Consider the following 16069-nt stretch of genomic DNA (forward strand, 5'->3'; position numbering starts at 1 on the left):
TATTTTATACACTGCTTTACATCTTCATCTTAAGTTTGAAAGCCACGGACAACACTTGGCAATTACTATAAGCAATATATTACATACAATGTCAGCTCAGTCTCTGTCTTTTTGCTAAGAAGAAAATGCATGTTCTATTGGAAGAATTTAAATAATGAGAACATAATGTATATTTGTGCCCTGTTTATGATCCTCCCTCTCTAGACAACGCGTGTCTCCTATTGGGCAGTGTAGAAATGCCCCTACAATGTTCCACCGTGCCAGACAATCTGGTGCGCCTTTGCGCGGAGGACATGGACTTGGACGCACCATTCTCTTTCCATTCCCTTACGCATCAGCTGCACTCCCCAGCTCACATGGTGCCCCAATGAACCCTCATCCTCACGCACCGTCCAACATACGATGGATTAACAAAAAAGAGATGAATGTCCGCACAGAGGACGGCATCAGCCTGTGCCAAAGGGCTCTCCAAATAGTGACGGAGCTGTGTCTTGCCGGGCACGTCGACCGGGAGAAATGCGCGGATATATTTCCACTGGAGAGCAACATACCAGGTAAAGGAAGTTCAGGTAAATTTAACTTAAAAAATGTTTTATTATCCTCTCACAAACATATTCCCATGAACTCTGGTTAGCGAGTTAAGGAGACTTTTTCTAAGCACGAGTGCGCGGAGTTAGTATACTGAAAGTTTGAAAAGTTCGTTCACGGGCATAGAAACTTACTTTATATTCATAACATTATCTGAAATAAAAACGGTTCCACTTGTTGATTATCAGTGCGCAACAAGTGTGAAAATGGCAGCTATGTTCGTTGTCTCAGTTTTATTTCACTGGGCGGCAGGTACAAAAGCTACAAGGTAGCTACATCTTTTTATACCCTTTTCCCCTAAGCGGTACATATTAGTACCTGAAGGGTACATATTAGTATACGTTTTCATAGGGTTCCGCCACACTTTTTTATGATTGTGTACAATTATAATCGTCAAACGTTTTGTATTGCGTGAAAAAACTCGCGTGTACCACACGTCGACAATGCACATAAACCTGCATGTTTTTTTTTTTGTTAATGTTTTTTTAGCCCTGTAGTCCAGAGCAAATCAAAATGAAATACAAAACTACAAGTTGCATGGGTTTACAGCTAACAGAACGTCAGACAGTAAAGAATGTGCTTCAAACAGTGAGGACCAATGTGCGTGATATATTCACAGTAAAGTATGGCCAAGAGTGCATTGGAAGATAGAAATCAAATTACACTATGACATACTTATGCAAATGATATAAATATATTTTTAAAGTCATTTTCCTATATTTTTAGTGTCCATATATGAGAGTGAGTCCATCCCTGAATCTCATTTCTAATTGGTTAGTCGCACCATTAGTATGGTGGTAAAACTCAACCCATTAAACAGCAATCAACTATAATTATGTGCTGCATTGTGCAGTCCATTAAGCAGCTGAAACTCTTGCACCTGTTGGACACGTATGAAAGTTCAACAGTGCCACTTTTTGCATCTTAAATTGACATTACGAGATATTTAACATTTAAAAAAAATAGCTCATTAATGCCTATGAAAGGACTGTTTTTAATCTTTGGACCACCAAACCGGGGAGCAAAATGACTCTGCTGATCTCTGCTTTACTAAACAAGCACATTTCAGTCTTCTTTTTTCTTATACCTTGCCCTCTCATTCTTTTCTTTTTCTCTCTCCCTCTTTCTCCTGTTTGTCTGTCATGCATCATTTATTATTGCTGGTCTTTGTCTGTCTCCATCTGGTGTTCATTTATCTCTTTCTCCTATCCTCGTCTCTTTTCTCCCTCACCTTCTGTTCTTTACGATCTTCTCAACACACTCTCCTTCCAATCTGGCCTCTTTTTCTGCACTCTCTCTTCTTCTTGTTGCCTGTAGACATCTCTGTAAGTCTCCTAGCTCTGGTCGTAGGTTTCTGTGGGCTCGCCCTTTTGGTAGTCTCTCTCTTTGTCTTTTGGAAGCTGTGCTGGCCCATTTGGAGAAGCAAGGCACTCTCATCCAATGCTGACAGCTATCCGCTGGGGGTGCATCCCGAGGCCCCCCCAGCCCCGGCCCCGACTCCGGTGTCTCGTTCTGTTTCAACTCATCCAGAGACCAATGCAATTGGAAATGTGGGAAGGCAGCCATCGCACATCCAGCACGAGGATGAGGAGGATAAGAAGAGGAAGGTACCAGAAGTAAAGGTCAATGGACGGAGCTCGGTTAAGATTTTGGAGGCGGCCATGAAGATCAGCCAGACGTTGCCAGACATCCCTGCTGAGGTGCAGCAGGCACTGCGTGACCGTCTGAGCAAGCAGGCCAAAATCCAGAGGCAGACAACTGAACCTACCTCGTCCTCCAGGTGATACACACATCTGAATGCCAAACAAATGATAAATTACAGTACACGGAGATCTCTCTCTCTCTCTCTCTCTCTCTCTCTCTATCCCTCTCCCTCTCTCTCTCTCTCTCTCTCTCTCTCTCTCTCTCTCTCTCTATATATATATATATATATATATGCACTGTAAGTCGCTTTGGATAAAAGCATTTGCTAAATACATAAATAACTAAATAATGATCAAATGATTGTTAGAAAAAATTTATAATATTAGTAAAAAATAATATTGGCATACTACATATATACTAGTGTACTATGTACAAAGGAATTCATGTATAAAATTTGTATATCACAACTTTTATTTTGACATATTTACCCTGTTGATAGGTGATGTCTCATGGTTACTACATACGCCCATTAATCATTACAGTTCACCAATCAGAGCCCTAGAGTCACATCGCCATGGCAACAGTATTAAACGTCCCCAGCAATTAAACAATCAGCTCTTCTTCTCTTTGTTTCATGCGGCTCCGTGTTTAAAGGAAGCAGGGATGTAATTAGTGTTGCCACACAATAGAGCTGACATGCTGCGACTGTTTGTCCGACTGGGGAAGTGAGGAACAGCTGTGCTCGGATCCTTATGGAATCCGCTACTGACAAGCCACAGAATTGTTATTAAAAACTACAACATGGTGTAACAATAAGGTGTCCTTATAAATCGCACAATGACGCAGTGCATGAAAAGGCCAGGAGAAGTTACTCAAAGGGCATTGTGAAAGACTGGTTGACTGGACTTGGGTTGACACATTTTCTTGTTTTCCTATTCTTCTGTCATTTCTTTAAATATTACCTTCTCTGGAGTAAGAGGTGATAAAAGAATCAAAGAAACAATAAATAAATAACCAGATACTGTATGCGTTGAGATAATTGCAAACCATGGTCAAAAGACTTTAAAATAGGCTAAATGTGACGCTATGTTCTTTGAAATTGGTAATTTCATGCTATACCATCAATTGAAATTACCAAATTGAGCAGAACTGCTTTGGAGAAGCTAGTTCATCTATTTCTTATGAGTGAATGCACTATTGTTTTAAATTTTAGGGAAGAAACTGAAGATATATATATAACTGCTATTATTATATAACTTCTTATTGTTTTACAGTGACTCAAATGAAGATTTCTAATATATGATTCACAGTCACACAACCCATTAGGTGCAGTAATAAATTCTATATTTTTTTGCACATACCAAGCAAAAATATCCATTAAATGCCTTTAATAGTTAAGATGGAATTCAGTTCCATTTCTATAGTCCTATAGTTAAAGGGCTCGTGAACTCTGTCCGGTGTTTGTTAGTTTTTTTTGTACTGAGCTCTGAGGTCTACTTATAATGTTATCAAGATTTTTACATAAAAAAGCATAATAGTTTATCAGAAATAAGCTATTTTCTGTCCTGTTACTAACCCCTCTCATCAGAATGCATAGGCACGGCTGACTATTTTACCATGGTCTGGAATTTCATTAAAAATAAAGTTAATCCACTGCCTTCAATATAAGCTGTTTTTAGAGTAATGACGAAGTTTTGAATTCGGAAACTTACAGGAAGTTTATATAATACATCAAACTTACTTTTGCTGTAAAATGATAAAACACTGTTATTAGATAGCTTGCATAAACTAAAATCCAAAATATAATGAGTAGAGAGGATAATTTTATTTCACGTGTAGCAATCAGTCATCAGTGTAGAGTGCAACAGGTAACAGACGTGTCTGTGAAAAACAGGAATTTAATATTTCCTGTACAATCGCTTATATGGGAGAGTACAAACACAAATTAAAATCTGGCACTGGCTCACAGGTTCATTCATTATGGTTGGCAAGATGTTTCAGAAACATTGCCATCAAACACTGGATGGCACTTTGGAAAAAAGTGCTCTTCAAAACATCAGAAGACAGAAGTTAATTACTCTGTCTACAATTTATCATTGCATTGTGATTGGATGATTGTGCAAACTGCAAGACATGATGTGCAGCAAATGTGCAGGTGACAGACAAGAAATGGACAAAATAGAGAGAGAAAGAGAGATTGACAGTCATTATGAGATCAGGTGAGAAAAACTGCAAAAACAATTGTGTGGAAACACAAAATCTGGTAAATATTTTGATTAATATATCACAAATTTGTTAATGATATAATCCATCACTTTTTTGGTATCATGCTGTCATTGTCATTTGTTTGTTGTCATCGTCTTAAAGGTGCTATAGTTGCTAGGAAACACCGAGGATAAGTAGAGAAATATGATTTCCTCATAGGAGCCAAAATGAGGTTTTCTATAGTAAAAAGATCCCGGCCTAACTATTGTTAATAAATTCTTGTGAAGTCTAGAATATACAGGGTTCTAAAAATTAAATTGCGGTAAAAATGTAATTTTGCTGGAAAGTAACTTACACTCAGACCTTCCAAGTTGTAGATGAGTCCCCCCCCCCCCCCCCCAATTAGAACAGATAACAGAAATGTAGCATTACATCACAGTCTCACCGATGGATCATCTGCATTGAATGGGTGCCATCAGTATGAGAGTCCCAACAGCTGATAAAAACATTGCAATAATCCACAAGTAATCCATACAGCTCCGGTCCATCAATAAATGTAATTTTATTAATAAGATTCGGGAGGAGCGCGTTAGATACTTAGCCTAACCAACACCGGTGGACCATAATCAAGTAATCAGTCCCATAGTATAAATATCGCTGACTTACCTCTATCCATTGACGGTTTATCAGCATCCCTCCGCCACCCCATCTCCTCACTTCGAGTTCACTTTATAAATAGACGGGGAGGGGGGGGTACTCTAAGTTCGGGCCATTCCCGAGCTCGGATACCATACCATACCATATGTATGGTATACCATACCTCAGCTAATTATATGTAAGAGTGAACTAGTGAAACATCCTGATCAGCAAAAAAAAAAACGCTTGTTTGCAATTTAACAAATCCACTAAGACATATTTACCCTTCTTATCTCATAATATTTATTTTTCTTGTGGAAAAGTCATCTTGTCTGAATCAAGAGAGTATTATGCACAGATCACACACTGTTTACAAGCAAAACCAGTTCAAAACAGTATGTGAGAGGACAACAAGGGATGGACTGTTTCACTGGAGGAAGCGTCCAGTGGATATTTTGACCAGAAACATTGGTTTAAATTGAAAATTCATTAATAATACATTTGTTTCTTACAAACATTCAGCTTTTAACTTCAAAAATAGTTTAACTGATGGACTTGAGTTTACATTATTGCGTTGTTTTCATCAGCTGTTAGAACTTTCATTCTGACGGCACCCATTTAATGCAGAACTTCCAATATACATAAATATTTTGTAACTACTTCTCTTTTCACAGGCACAATTCTTTCCGCCGACACCTGCCACGGCAGAAGAATGTGACCAGTGTGGACTTCACCATGGACGCTCTACCTGTGCGCCAGTCTTCTGCAGTCAGTATCGGTCGTATCAAACCTGAGCTGTACAAGCAGAAGTCTGTGGACTCTGAAGAGGGCGCCAAGGAGCCAGTAGAGACGTGCGGCAAGCTGAGCTTTGCCCTCAGCTACGACTACGAGGAACAAGCTCTAGTGGTTCGTATTCTAAAGGCTCTGGAACTGCCTGCTAAAGACTTCACGGGCACCTCCGACCCCTACGTGAAGATCTACCTGCTTCCAGAGCGCAAAAAGAAGTTTCAGACGAGGGTCCACCGCAAGACGCTCAACCCCATGTTCGACGAGACGTTCCGCTTCCCTGTGGAGTACAGTGAGCTGTGCAATCGCAAGCTGCACTTCAGCGTTTACGACTTTGACCGCTTTACGAGTCATGACATGATCGGAGAGGTGGTGGTCGATAACCTGTTTGAGCTGTCTGACCTATCACGTGAAGCTGTGGTTTGGAAGGACATCCTTGCAGCCACTACAGTAAGTACAGTGCGTACAGAAAAGCAAAGGTCATAACCAGTACTTTCCTCAGATCCCTCATTGAGACCAGATTTCTGGCAGGTTTGAATTTTTGGATTCATTTTAAAGGTAGCAATCATGATGCAGAATTTAAATGTGTATTTATGGGAAGTAGCATTTTAATTAAAGAATGTTTGTCAAGAATTTGTTGAATGGTGGCTAGGCAAAGATTTGTTTAAAAGATGAATGAACGAATGAACGAACAGAAATACAAGGACAACTGTATTCACTAACTGGTTACATACCTCTGCTTAAATCAAAGGAAATCTGACTGCACAAATGTGAAGGTCTTATTAACGGATAGATTGATCTGTTATGTAAAGCCAGGTGTCAGCAAGGGCTCATCTCCAACCTGACTCACCCTTTCAGGGCACCCACGTACCCCTTCCAAAAATAGATCCAATTGCCAGTTTCCAGAGCCACAGGAAGCATGATTATCAAGTCAGAGCCTTCAAACGTCAGCCATGACTAATCCAACAGGTGTGAAATGGAGTTTGTCCTATACCGTCCCACTGACTACAGAGTAGAGGAAGAAATGGTAAGGTCTCTGCACACTGAGTTTGAAATTTTTGTATGCATATTCCAAAAATTGGTCACACACAGAAACTTAGCTGACTGAGTCAAATGTGTATTAATTAATATGTTGCGGAAAAATATTGCAAAACTACACTACATGGAGTCTTCAAGCAGAAGTAGAGTTCCCATTCAGGAGCAGTGGGATCATCCCGGGTGATTCAAAGTTTACTTCAGGATGTCAGTGGCTCCGTTTGATGCTTTGCTAGCGATACATATTAAAGCCACATATTAAAAAAAGCCCACCATTTTCTGTGAACCCAGTGTGCAAGGATTGTTACGGTGCTTTGTGCTGCAAGACAAAGTAGACAAACTTAACAATCGCCTTTCTGGATTTTGGCGTTTGCTTGTATGGTGGCTCTGAGCTGTCAAAACACATCTGAAAATGCTTGCTACAGATGCAAAAAAAAGAAGAAAAATGAACTAGATCCGGATTTTATTATTTTATTTTTTTTTACTTTCTTTTTAGGTTCCTTAGTCAGATTGGCCCTCATGATAATGAAGCCTACTCATTATGTCTCAGATACATTTTTTATTTTAGTTCACCTTAAAATGAAAATTCATAATTTACTTACTCTTTAAAATCTGTATGACTTTCTTTCTTCTGCAGAGTATGGATTGTATTTTAAAGATTGTCACAACAGTTTTTGTTTACAGAACAGTTACTATACCATTCAATGGGATCCAAAACAACCCCAGTGAACCCCATTGACTTTCACTGTATGGACTGCAACACAAGACATTTTTCAAAATATCCTCTTTTTTATTTCACGATTAAAGTCATATAGGTTTGGAGTGACATGAATAAATAATACATATTTTTTTATTAACTATCACTAATAGTTAGCACTTGAATAATATCGAGGTATTTAGCCTTATGATGAGCATACTAGCATTTTGAAAGAAAAAAAAAAGTTATAAAGATTGGGCAAAGAAAAATGTTTTGGTACTTAGTTCAGAATCTATGATTTCTCACATCACCTGAAACACTAAACCCTAGTTTAAGTGGTAATATGCACACAGGTTTGACTTTATATATTATTACATAGATACTGACTTGTTAAACTGCTAGATGATCTGTATCGATGAGGTGAAAGGCATCATTCGTCACACTCACCTCACTAACAGTGAGTGACTCAGAAGCATTTAACAATGCAGGGTATGGAGGTGCATATGGGCCCGAGCATATTGGGGGCCAGCCGAGCTGAGGGGAACTTTTAATTGAAACGAGGAAATGAATTTCCCTGCAATTTCCCTGAATTTCTCTTGTCCAACAGTTTATCAGAATTATCGAGACAGGAGCCCATCTCTTTTTTCTCTCTCTCTTCAAAAATTACACAGCTGCTGTTGCAGCCATTAAAATAGTTCAGTTTTGGTTTTTAATGGCAAAGTGGTAATATTTCTTTGCATTTTTTTGTATTAATTTCATTTAGAAGTATGTTTGGAACATTTTATGTTTGTTAAATTAAGGTTTTTGTTTTCTAAAGGAACAACCAAGTGGCTGGCAGCAGACAGTGAGTTGAGTGTATGTTGGATCAATTTAGCCTTTTCAAATCAATACGTCGACATAAATCACTTTGTGCATTTCACAGTATTAATTAAAATTGTTTACCTAGATAAATGTGCATATCCATTCGTTTGTGCTGAGAGTGGAAGCTGAATTGCACTTTGAAGGAGATAGGAGGTGCATGTGCGATAACTAGCATTTTTTTTTTAATAACACTGGAAGCTTTAAATATGACGTAATTTTTTATACCCCATTTGAAACTGGAAAGTCATCCGTCATACTTCACATTTAACATAAAAAACAGCAATAAAATGTAGACTTATTGACGTTTTTAAACATTTTTGACATTAGTTTGTATTAAATTGTTCAGATTCTTTCATGCCCGCATTCGAATATTCATGTTTATTTCGTGCTGCAAATATTAAAGAGGAAAATATAACTGATTCATATGCCCCTTGAACTGAGGAGAATTATCTCACAAAACATTAAAGAGAAAACACATTTATTGTTTGCATTTTATCATAAAATTGACAGAAGCACAAAGCTGAGATTATTGGGTGGCTTGCATGCCACAAATAAGGAATGGACTTGAAAACTTTAAATAGAATTTCCAAGCATTCAGCCTATACCGTAAAACAGTGTGTGAATAGTAACGTTTCACGTAACGTTATTTAAACGTTAACAATAGGGAAAATCAACAATAGGGCCCAAGTTAAGTGTTGAAGTTTGGGTGGTGGTGGGGTGGGGATTTGCATATGGTTTACTTGCTATGCCACTTGTCCCACTGCCTTCTGCTTCAAAGACAAAGTGAATGGTGACAGTTTCATTTTGTTCACCATAGAGAGAAATCTGTGGTGACTCATTCCTGTTTGGGAAACGCAATCTCCTCCTCCTACTTGTTAGATGCATCAGTCTCTTTAGGGCTCATTAATTTCCTGATTGTGTTTGTTGTCAGCATATTTATTCATTTCCCTGTTGTTTGCTCGACCGGGATGCACATTTCTGTGCCTGTCAAATCACTTCTGTTGTGTTTTGCTAACATTTGGATTGCTCTCATGCTATTTCCTTCTCATTCTCTTCACTGACTATTGCTTTGCCTCATAGCTACAAGACAGAAGTATTGATGTTTGGGCTTGGAAAGGCGGTGGAGAGACTTCGACTTATTGTGCTCCGTTATGAGAGCATGAAAACTGCCCTTTAGGGACAAAAACTGACTCTCAGAACCAGACCCGCTGCTCTTAGGCCCCTGACTGCGGAAAGAAGCTAGTAACTCTCAATTCCTAAAATAGTCGAAGCCATAGATTGCAGCCTTGCTCTGTTACACTTCCGACTGCACATTGAAACCCTATGTTTTATCTTAAGCTGACATGAGAAGGTCTAATTTTGTACATTGCTACTGTGGCACAATGCCATTTCAGATCTGGAGGAGAGGAAATTGGCCAGCCAAAACAGGAAGGGTATTATTGCCCCAAAAAGATTTGTGGATTTCTTTGGACACGAACACTGATAGGAGACGTGACTCTAGAACTAGCCCGTGGCTCTCTGTATTCAACAGTTGTGCTGTGGATAACAAGAGCGGTCAGAGGAGGGGATAGGACGTGACAGAAAGGGGTTTTGACATCATATTACAGCAGAGTAGGTACCACATCCTCATCTGATATATAATCTGTGTTGATCTTGTCAATTACAGACAACAGTGTTTCTAAACAAACTTTTTTTTTATTAGATTTTCTTTTTTTATTAGATTTAAAATAAAAAAAATATGATTACTATAATGAAATGTGCCTCATGATAATGACAATTAACATGTACAATATTGTTGGCAAACAATTCTAGATTCTTTTTTCTCAAATGGTTTGGAATTCACTTTATAGAATGATAAAAAATTGTAAATTATACCTAATTAACAAAAAAATTATTAAATATTTGGTTTCATTTTGCACTTTCTTGGTAACTAAACCATTATTTTTATTGACTAAATGTACTTTACCATTGAAAAGTTTGGAGTCACCATGACTTTTATTTAGTAAGAATGCTTTAAACTGATCAAAAGTGACAGCAAATACATTTACATTGTTACAAAAGGTTTTTGTTCCAAACAAATGCTGCTGTTTTGCCATCAACTGTTTTTGATAAAAGAAGAGATATGTTTCCGCACCACATCAGCATATTAGAATAATTTCTGAAGGATCATGTGACACTGAAGACTGGAATAATGATACTGAAAATTAAGCTGTCAGCACAGGGATAAATTACATTTAAAATATATATTAAAACAGAAACCAGTTATTTTAAATTGAAATAATATTTTACTGTTTTGCGGTATTAAATTAATTCAGACTTAGTGAGCATAAGAGACATCTTTCAAAAACATTAAAATTACCCTAATCTTCTGAACTTTAGATTGCCATTGCAGAGTAAAACTGAATTAAAGTAAATCAATATGATGAAATATTATTTAAACAATAAAAAACCACCAGACAAAAACTCAGTGATCAATGGTATTGGGAAAATGCATTGCTTTGGAAGGCTAGAAAACAGGCATGTGGTACACCTGAAATTTAAACACGGAACAACAGTGGTTAAATATGTATGTATCTCCCCATTACGCAATCAGTATTTAATCTTTACTTGGACAGATTAATCACTATCTTTAGCTGCCTTTGAGAGAATAATGGCTGTCTTATTCCAGGAGTGAGAGGCTGTAAATACCAAAATACATACTGGCCTTTTAGAATAATCTTTACCGCCTCTGCAAAGCAAATAAAGGTCATGGAAGCTAGATTTGTCTCATTCAAAACTGAGTTATTTAATCGCAACAAAACCAGCCACCCAAACTATACTTCCCACAGTAACACTTTCTCAAACACAACACAAACACAAACACAGTCTTTATGAAAGTCTTAAAGTCTTTCTGGAAAAGCTTGCTTTCTTAGAAATCATATTTCTTTGTCACTGAGTTTTTTTTTCCCTGAAGTTTTTTTTATAGACATATCCTCTCTCTAGATTTAATATAGAAAAGGGATGTGTTTAAACCTGATGAGCAAACATTAGTCCAATATCTCACAAAGCCATGTTGTTGATGGCGAGGCAAATAAAAGTCTATTTGGAGAGTCAGTCAATAAGGATTTTGTTTGCAGTCGCATCAAGTGCTCTCTAGAGATGCTCTCAAGCGAAAAATAATCTTACAATATATGCTGAAGATCCTGCAGACCATTTTATAGATCATTTTTAATGCTATTTTAGGACACTGATGTGCAGACATTACTCCTCTCAGCATCCGACTATCCAAAGTTTTCTATCAGATATACAATATCTCAATATTTTTCTTCTCAATATCCTTCTCTCTCTTTCTTTTTTTTTCTTTCAGGAGAGTGTTGATCTGGGTGAAATTATGTATTCCCTTTGCTATCTTCCCACGGCTGGTCGCATGACCCTCACCGTAATCAAGTGTCGCAATCTGAAAGCCATGGACATTACTGGCTACTCCGGTCAGTGTTAACCCTTATTTCCTGTCCCTCACAATTTTACCATCTTTAGGCTCATGTTTATCTCCAGCATACCCCAAAGCATTTGCTTGGCAGTTTCCAGTAATCCAAAAGTTTTGTTTGTTTAGATTAATTAGGATTTGAGTTAAAGGGGAAATCAGACGCCCTTTTCCCACAAATTGAAATTATTCATTAGGGTCTTCGAATGGAAAATTCCCTTTTACATGTACTTTGAACTGAAACTTGGCAGTGTTATTATTTTTATTATTGTCCTATATTTAATGTAGACAGAAACTGTTGAAACCTTACGTAGCATTTGTATTTGTATTTAAACTTGGACAAAAAAATGTCACTGGTATCAAATAAATTATATACGGTTTGTAAATACAAAAATATATTGTAGAAAAATACAGTAAAATGAATCCAATTAAACTATTGGCAGACGCTTCCTTCCCCAGTCAATCGGAAGAAATTAATTGCATTTTGTTTATGCCTGAGTCTCTGCAAACCCAAAATGATATACAATTTTTAATTTCATGCATGTTATTAAGTTAAAAATTTGTTTATTTATGAGTTCTCATGAGAGCGGGAAAAGTCATCAACAGACACATCAATGCTAAGCATGTTTTGTGAGATATTAAAATGCCTGTGGGCTCTTGGCATATCGCAAGCAGAACGTGTTAAGAGAGCTTAAAAGAAAAAATAACAATTATAACGCTATGTGGAAAAACCTTTTTAGTCATATTTCAGATGCGAAAAGCTCTAAACACATTCACCTTGCTTCTTTCCACAGATCCATACGTTAAAGTCTCCCTCATATGTGATGGTCGGAGACTGAAGAAGCGGAAGACGACAACCAAAAAGAACACACTCAACCCTGTCTATAACGAGGCCATCATTTTTGACATCCCTCCTGAGAATGTGGAGCAGGTCAGCCTGTCCATAATGGTGATGGATTACGACAGGTCAGTCCCTGCTGCTTCAGATAATTTTAAAAAACAATAAGCATGCTGAAAATAACTTATTCTGACATGATGATATTTATGATTGTGGTTACAATATTAATTCAGATAGCATGCAAGCAAACCACTTATGCTTGGCAACTCTTACTGAAATATTTGTAACAGTAATGTAGATACTTATAAAACTCTGCTCCGCTGTGTAATTAAGGGCAGATTATGCTATCTAAACATTGTTCAACCATCAGAAGTTAAATATATATGTAGGTGGATGTGGGAGCATTTATCCAAAGGTCCTGTTGATCAAGTATGATTGCTTTTATTTCAACTGGTTTCCTTAGTCTTTTTAACTGGATCGAAAATGCACATCCTTCCTGTCATAAAATGTCATGGGAAGATAGTAAACCACTAAAATAAAGTCTTATGTTTTGTTTCTCTTTCAGAGTTGGACACAATGAAGTGATAGGAGTATGCAGGACAGGGCCGGATGCAGAGGGTCTTGGAAGGGACCACTGGAACGAGATGCTGGCTTATCCACGCAAGCCCATCACCCACTGGCATGCACTTTGTGAGGTGAGAAACTAGAAAGTGGAGCAGAAAGCCAGACCCAGCTTGCACTTTCCCAATAGTAAAGATGTTGCATTATGTAGTTTTTATGCCTTGCAAAGTGTAAACATTTGGATTTGCGGGATTTATTGATTAATGATTTATTATTATCCAATTTTGTCGAAATGATTTTTTTATGTCAAATTAATTACATATTTATATATTTTCACTAGGCCCAATTCAATCTTTTAAATATCTTTTACACAATCTTATGTTTTTACACATATGTGTTGCTAAACAATTGCATAAAAAATGTACGGTGGGACCAGTACAAATGTTGACAGGGTGGTAAAAATGTGAACTATTGAAGAAAAATAACAATGACAACTTTATGCAACAGTGTTATGTAGATTGAGCCTTGATATAGTGCTTTTTGGCTAATTCTGATCCATTTGCCAAGTGTATTTAAGTATAATATTTCCTAAACTACTCTGTTGTTATGTTTTGGTCTCATCCGTCCCTGCAGTGGCCTGGAAGAGCATCCAGTTTTGAGAGTCAAGGATCATGTCCATCCCCAAAACCTCCACAGACCCCATAACACCCCGGAACACAAATCTAATGGCAAAACATATTTGGTTTGTATAATTAATAGGGTATATTTTTCTTTAGTTTTAGCTTGCTGCATTCTTCTTTGGCAAAGAATTAAACATGACTGGTATGCCTGCTACAGACACAATCGAGTTTCCACATCTCACAGTTTCTTTGACATTTTGCTGGTGCTGAGTTTATGAGCTCCTAAAACAATAGTTTTCAGGTCACTTTGAAGCTGACAGTGAAATAATGTGAAGTCTCTTGCTGTTTGACAGTATAATGATGACATGTCAGTTTACAGACATATGAAATGATAGTGCTTATCCTGTCATATTCTTGAACATTTCAGATACATATTCCCCTGTCTGGTGAAAACATTTGACAAATATGATGCAGGGTTTGGGGAGAGAAAAAAAGAGGTGTTTGAATATGAAATCAAGACTGGTTTGGTATGCAAAACCTTCATGCAATCATGTGATCAAATGGAGAACAATGGAGATGTCAGCATTGTTACAATTATTTATAAAGAATCTGGCTCTCTTTATATTAAGAAGACTTTACAATTGATATAAAACAATTATTTATATCAACCAAGACAACTGGATGTCAAAAGTATAAATCTTTGTGTTTTATCTAATTTGAGACAGGATGGATATTTCATTTATCACCAAGACTCAGAGAGGCAATTATGAAGGAGAAAGCATATTCAAAAAGCATGTTTACTGTACGTACAAACTGAATCTATTTGCTCATTAAAAAGCTTTCTAAAGACTCTTTATTTTAATAAAACTGTTGTAGCATACTGATTTAAAGGTATTTAAATGTATTGTAATTTGATTATATTAACATTTAATGATGTGCTCATTATACTTGAACATCGTTCAAGTTGTTAAATAAACGGAAAATATTACAATAATTCAGTATTGATGTAAAAAAAAAGCACAAAATACAAAATATATCAAGCAGGAGGTCACTAAAGGCTAACAGCTGTCATAACATACCAAAATGTAATTATAATTAGCCATTTTTTTTAAAACCGATAATTTTTTTCTTAGCTAGCATGTGCTGAAAATTATGGTCAAATGGAACATCTAGAGTAGCCAAATGATGTAGCATGTTTTATTATAGTTGTTTTTGAAGAAAAAAATACGTACATACATTCATTTCAACTCATAATATCTTCAAATTTATGAAACACTTGCCTAATATTAAATTCTCAAATCTAAAAACAATCATCCCACTCCTCAGTGTTTGAACAACTAGAGAAGTAAATTGACTTTTAATGGCATCTGGCACCCTCACAAAGTTACACAAAGTTGTGTGTAAATATGTTAGAAATGATTCCATCATGTGAATATTAGCCAAATCTACCATATGCAGATCCATCTTCAGATGAATATATAGCATCTAAAGCAATTAAAGTGATTGAAACATCGTTTTCTGCATAAAGAGAGGTGAAGCACTGCCAACCACACAAACGTTAAGTACAATGGAAAAATTGCTCAGTGGTAATTTAAAATGGATGGACAATAAAGAAGCCTTGATTTACTTTTTATTTGAATGAATTTTGTCTGTTGATTAGTATCCATGTAGTTGAGTTTTGTTATGTAAGAGAATTAGTATTCATTGTGTGAAATCATCCAGCATCTAATCAGTCGGTATGCAAATAATATGGTACATCATGGTAATTTCACACCTAGGGCCTCATTTCTAAAATGTTGCACAGAAACCATCCTAAATGTGACCTTACAATCATCTCTCAAATATGCATATGTATGATTCATAGAATGAATGTACGCATAGAAAACGCATGTACGCCTCTCTTTCAGATGTGAAATCGTGAAAACTTGCACGCAACTGATTGCTTTCAGCTCTCTTCCTTGTAAACGACTCCTAGTCAATGTCATTAACATATAAAAGATCACCATTCATCATCCTAGTCCTTTCATTTAGAACAGTGAGCCGGAAGAACATCTTACATTTACAAAAACCGGCAAGTGTGTACTTCTGCTCAGACCCTGACGTTACACTAAGCACTTTTCCACATCAAAGGAAGT

At 36.9% G+C, this 16069-nt stretch overlaps 1 protein-coding gene across 2 annotated transcripts; it reads left to right on the forward strand.

The window, feature by feature from the left end:
* Positions 1-247: 247 nt before the first annotated feature.
* LOC113058170 (synaptotagmin-10-like) lies at positions 248-14309 on the forward strand. 2 transcript variants are annotated; one of them, XM_026225840.1, is made up of 7 exons: positions 248-554; positions 1906-2368; positions 5748-6309; positions 11799-11919; positions 12710-12881; positions 13319-13448; positions 13948-14309. In XM_026225840.1, exons 1-7 carry the CDS (start codon positions 248-250, stop codon positions 14017-14019), a joined length of 1827 nt encoding a protein of 608 aa, XP_026081625.1. In that variant the 3' UTR covers positions 14020-14309. The 2 variants fall into 2 exon arrangements, with proteins under 2 accessions (XP_026081625.1, XP_026081634.1); XM_026225849.1 differs by having other exon boundaries at positions 285-569.
* The last annotated feature ends 1760 nt before the right edge of the window (positions 14310-16069 follow it).

Source organism: Carassius auratus, chromosome 4, assembly GCF_003368295.1.
Source record: "Carassius auratus strain Wakin chromosome 4, ASM336829v1, whole genome shotgun sequence".
In the NCBI taxonomy this organism is placed as follows: domain Eukaryota; kingdom Metazoa; phylum Chordata; class Actinopteri; order Cypriniformes; family Cyprinidae; genus Carassius; species Carassius auratus.

Bases quoted from the DNA above. Each gene is read 5' to 3' on its own strand.
- LOC113058170 (XM_026225840.1), top strand. From the start codon at position 248: ATGTTCCACCGTGCCAGACAATCTGGTGCGCCTTTGCGCGGAGGACAT. The intron at 2,369-5,747 runs GTGATACACACA...CTCTTTTCACAG, and splicing joins GAACCTACCTCGTCCTCCAG to GCACAATTCTTTCCGCCGAC. The intron at 13,449-13,947 runs GTGAGAAACTAG...CCGTCCCTGCAG, and splicing joins ACTGGCATGCACTTTGTGAG to TGGCCTGGAAGAGCATCCAG.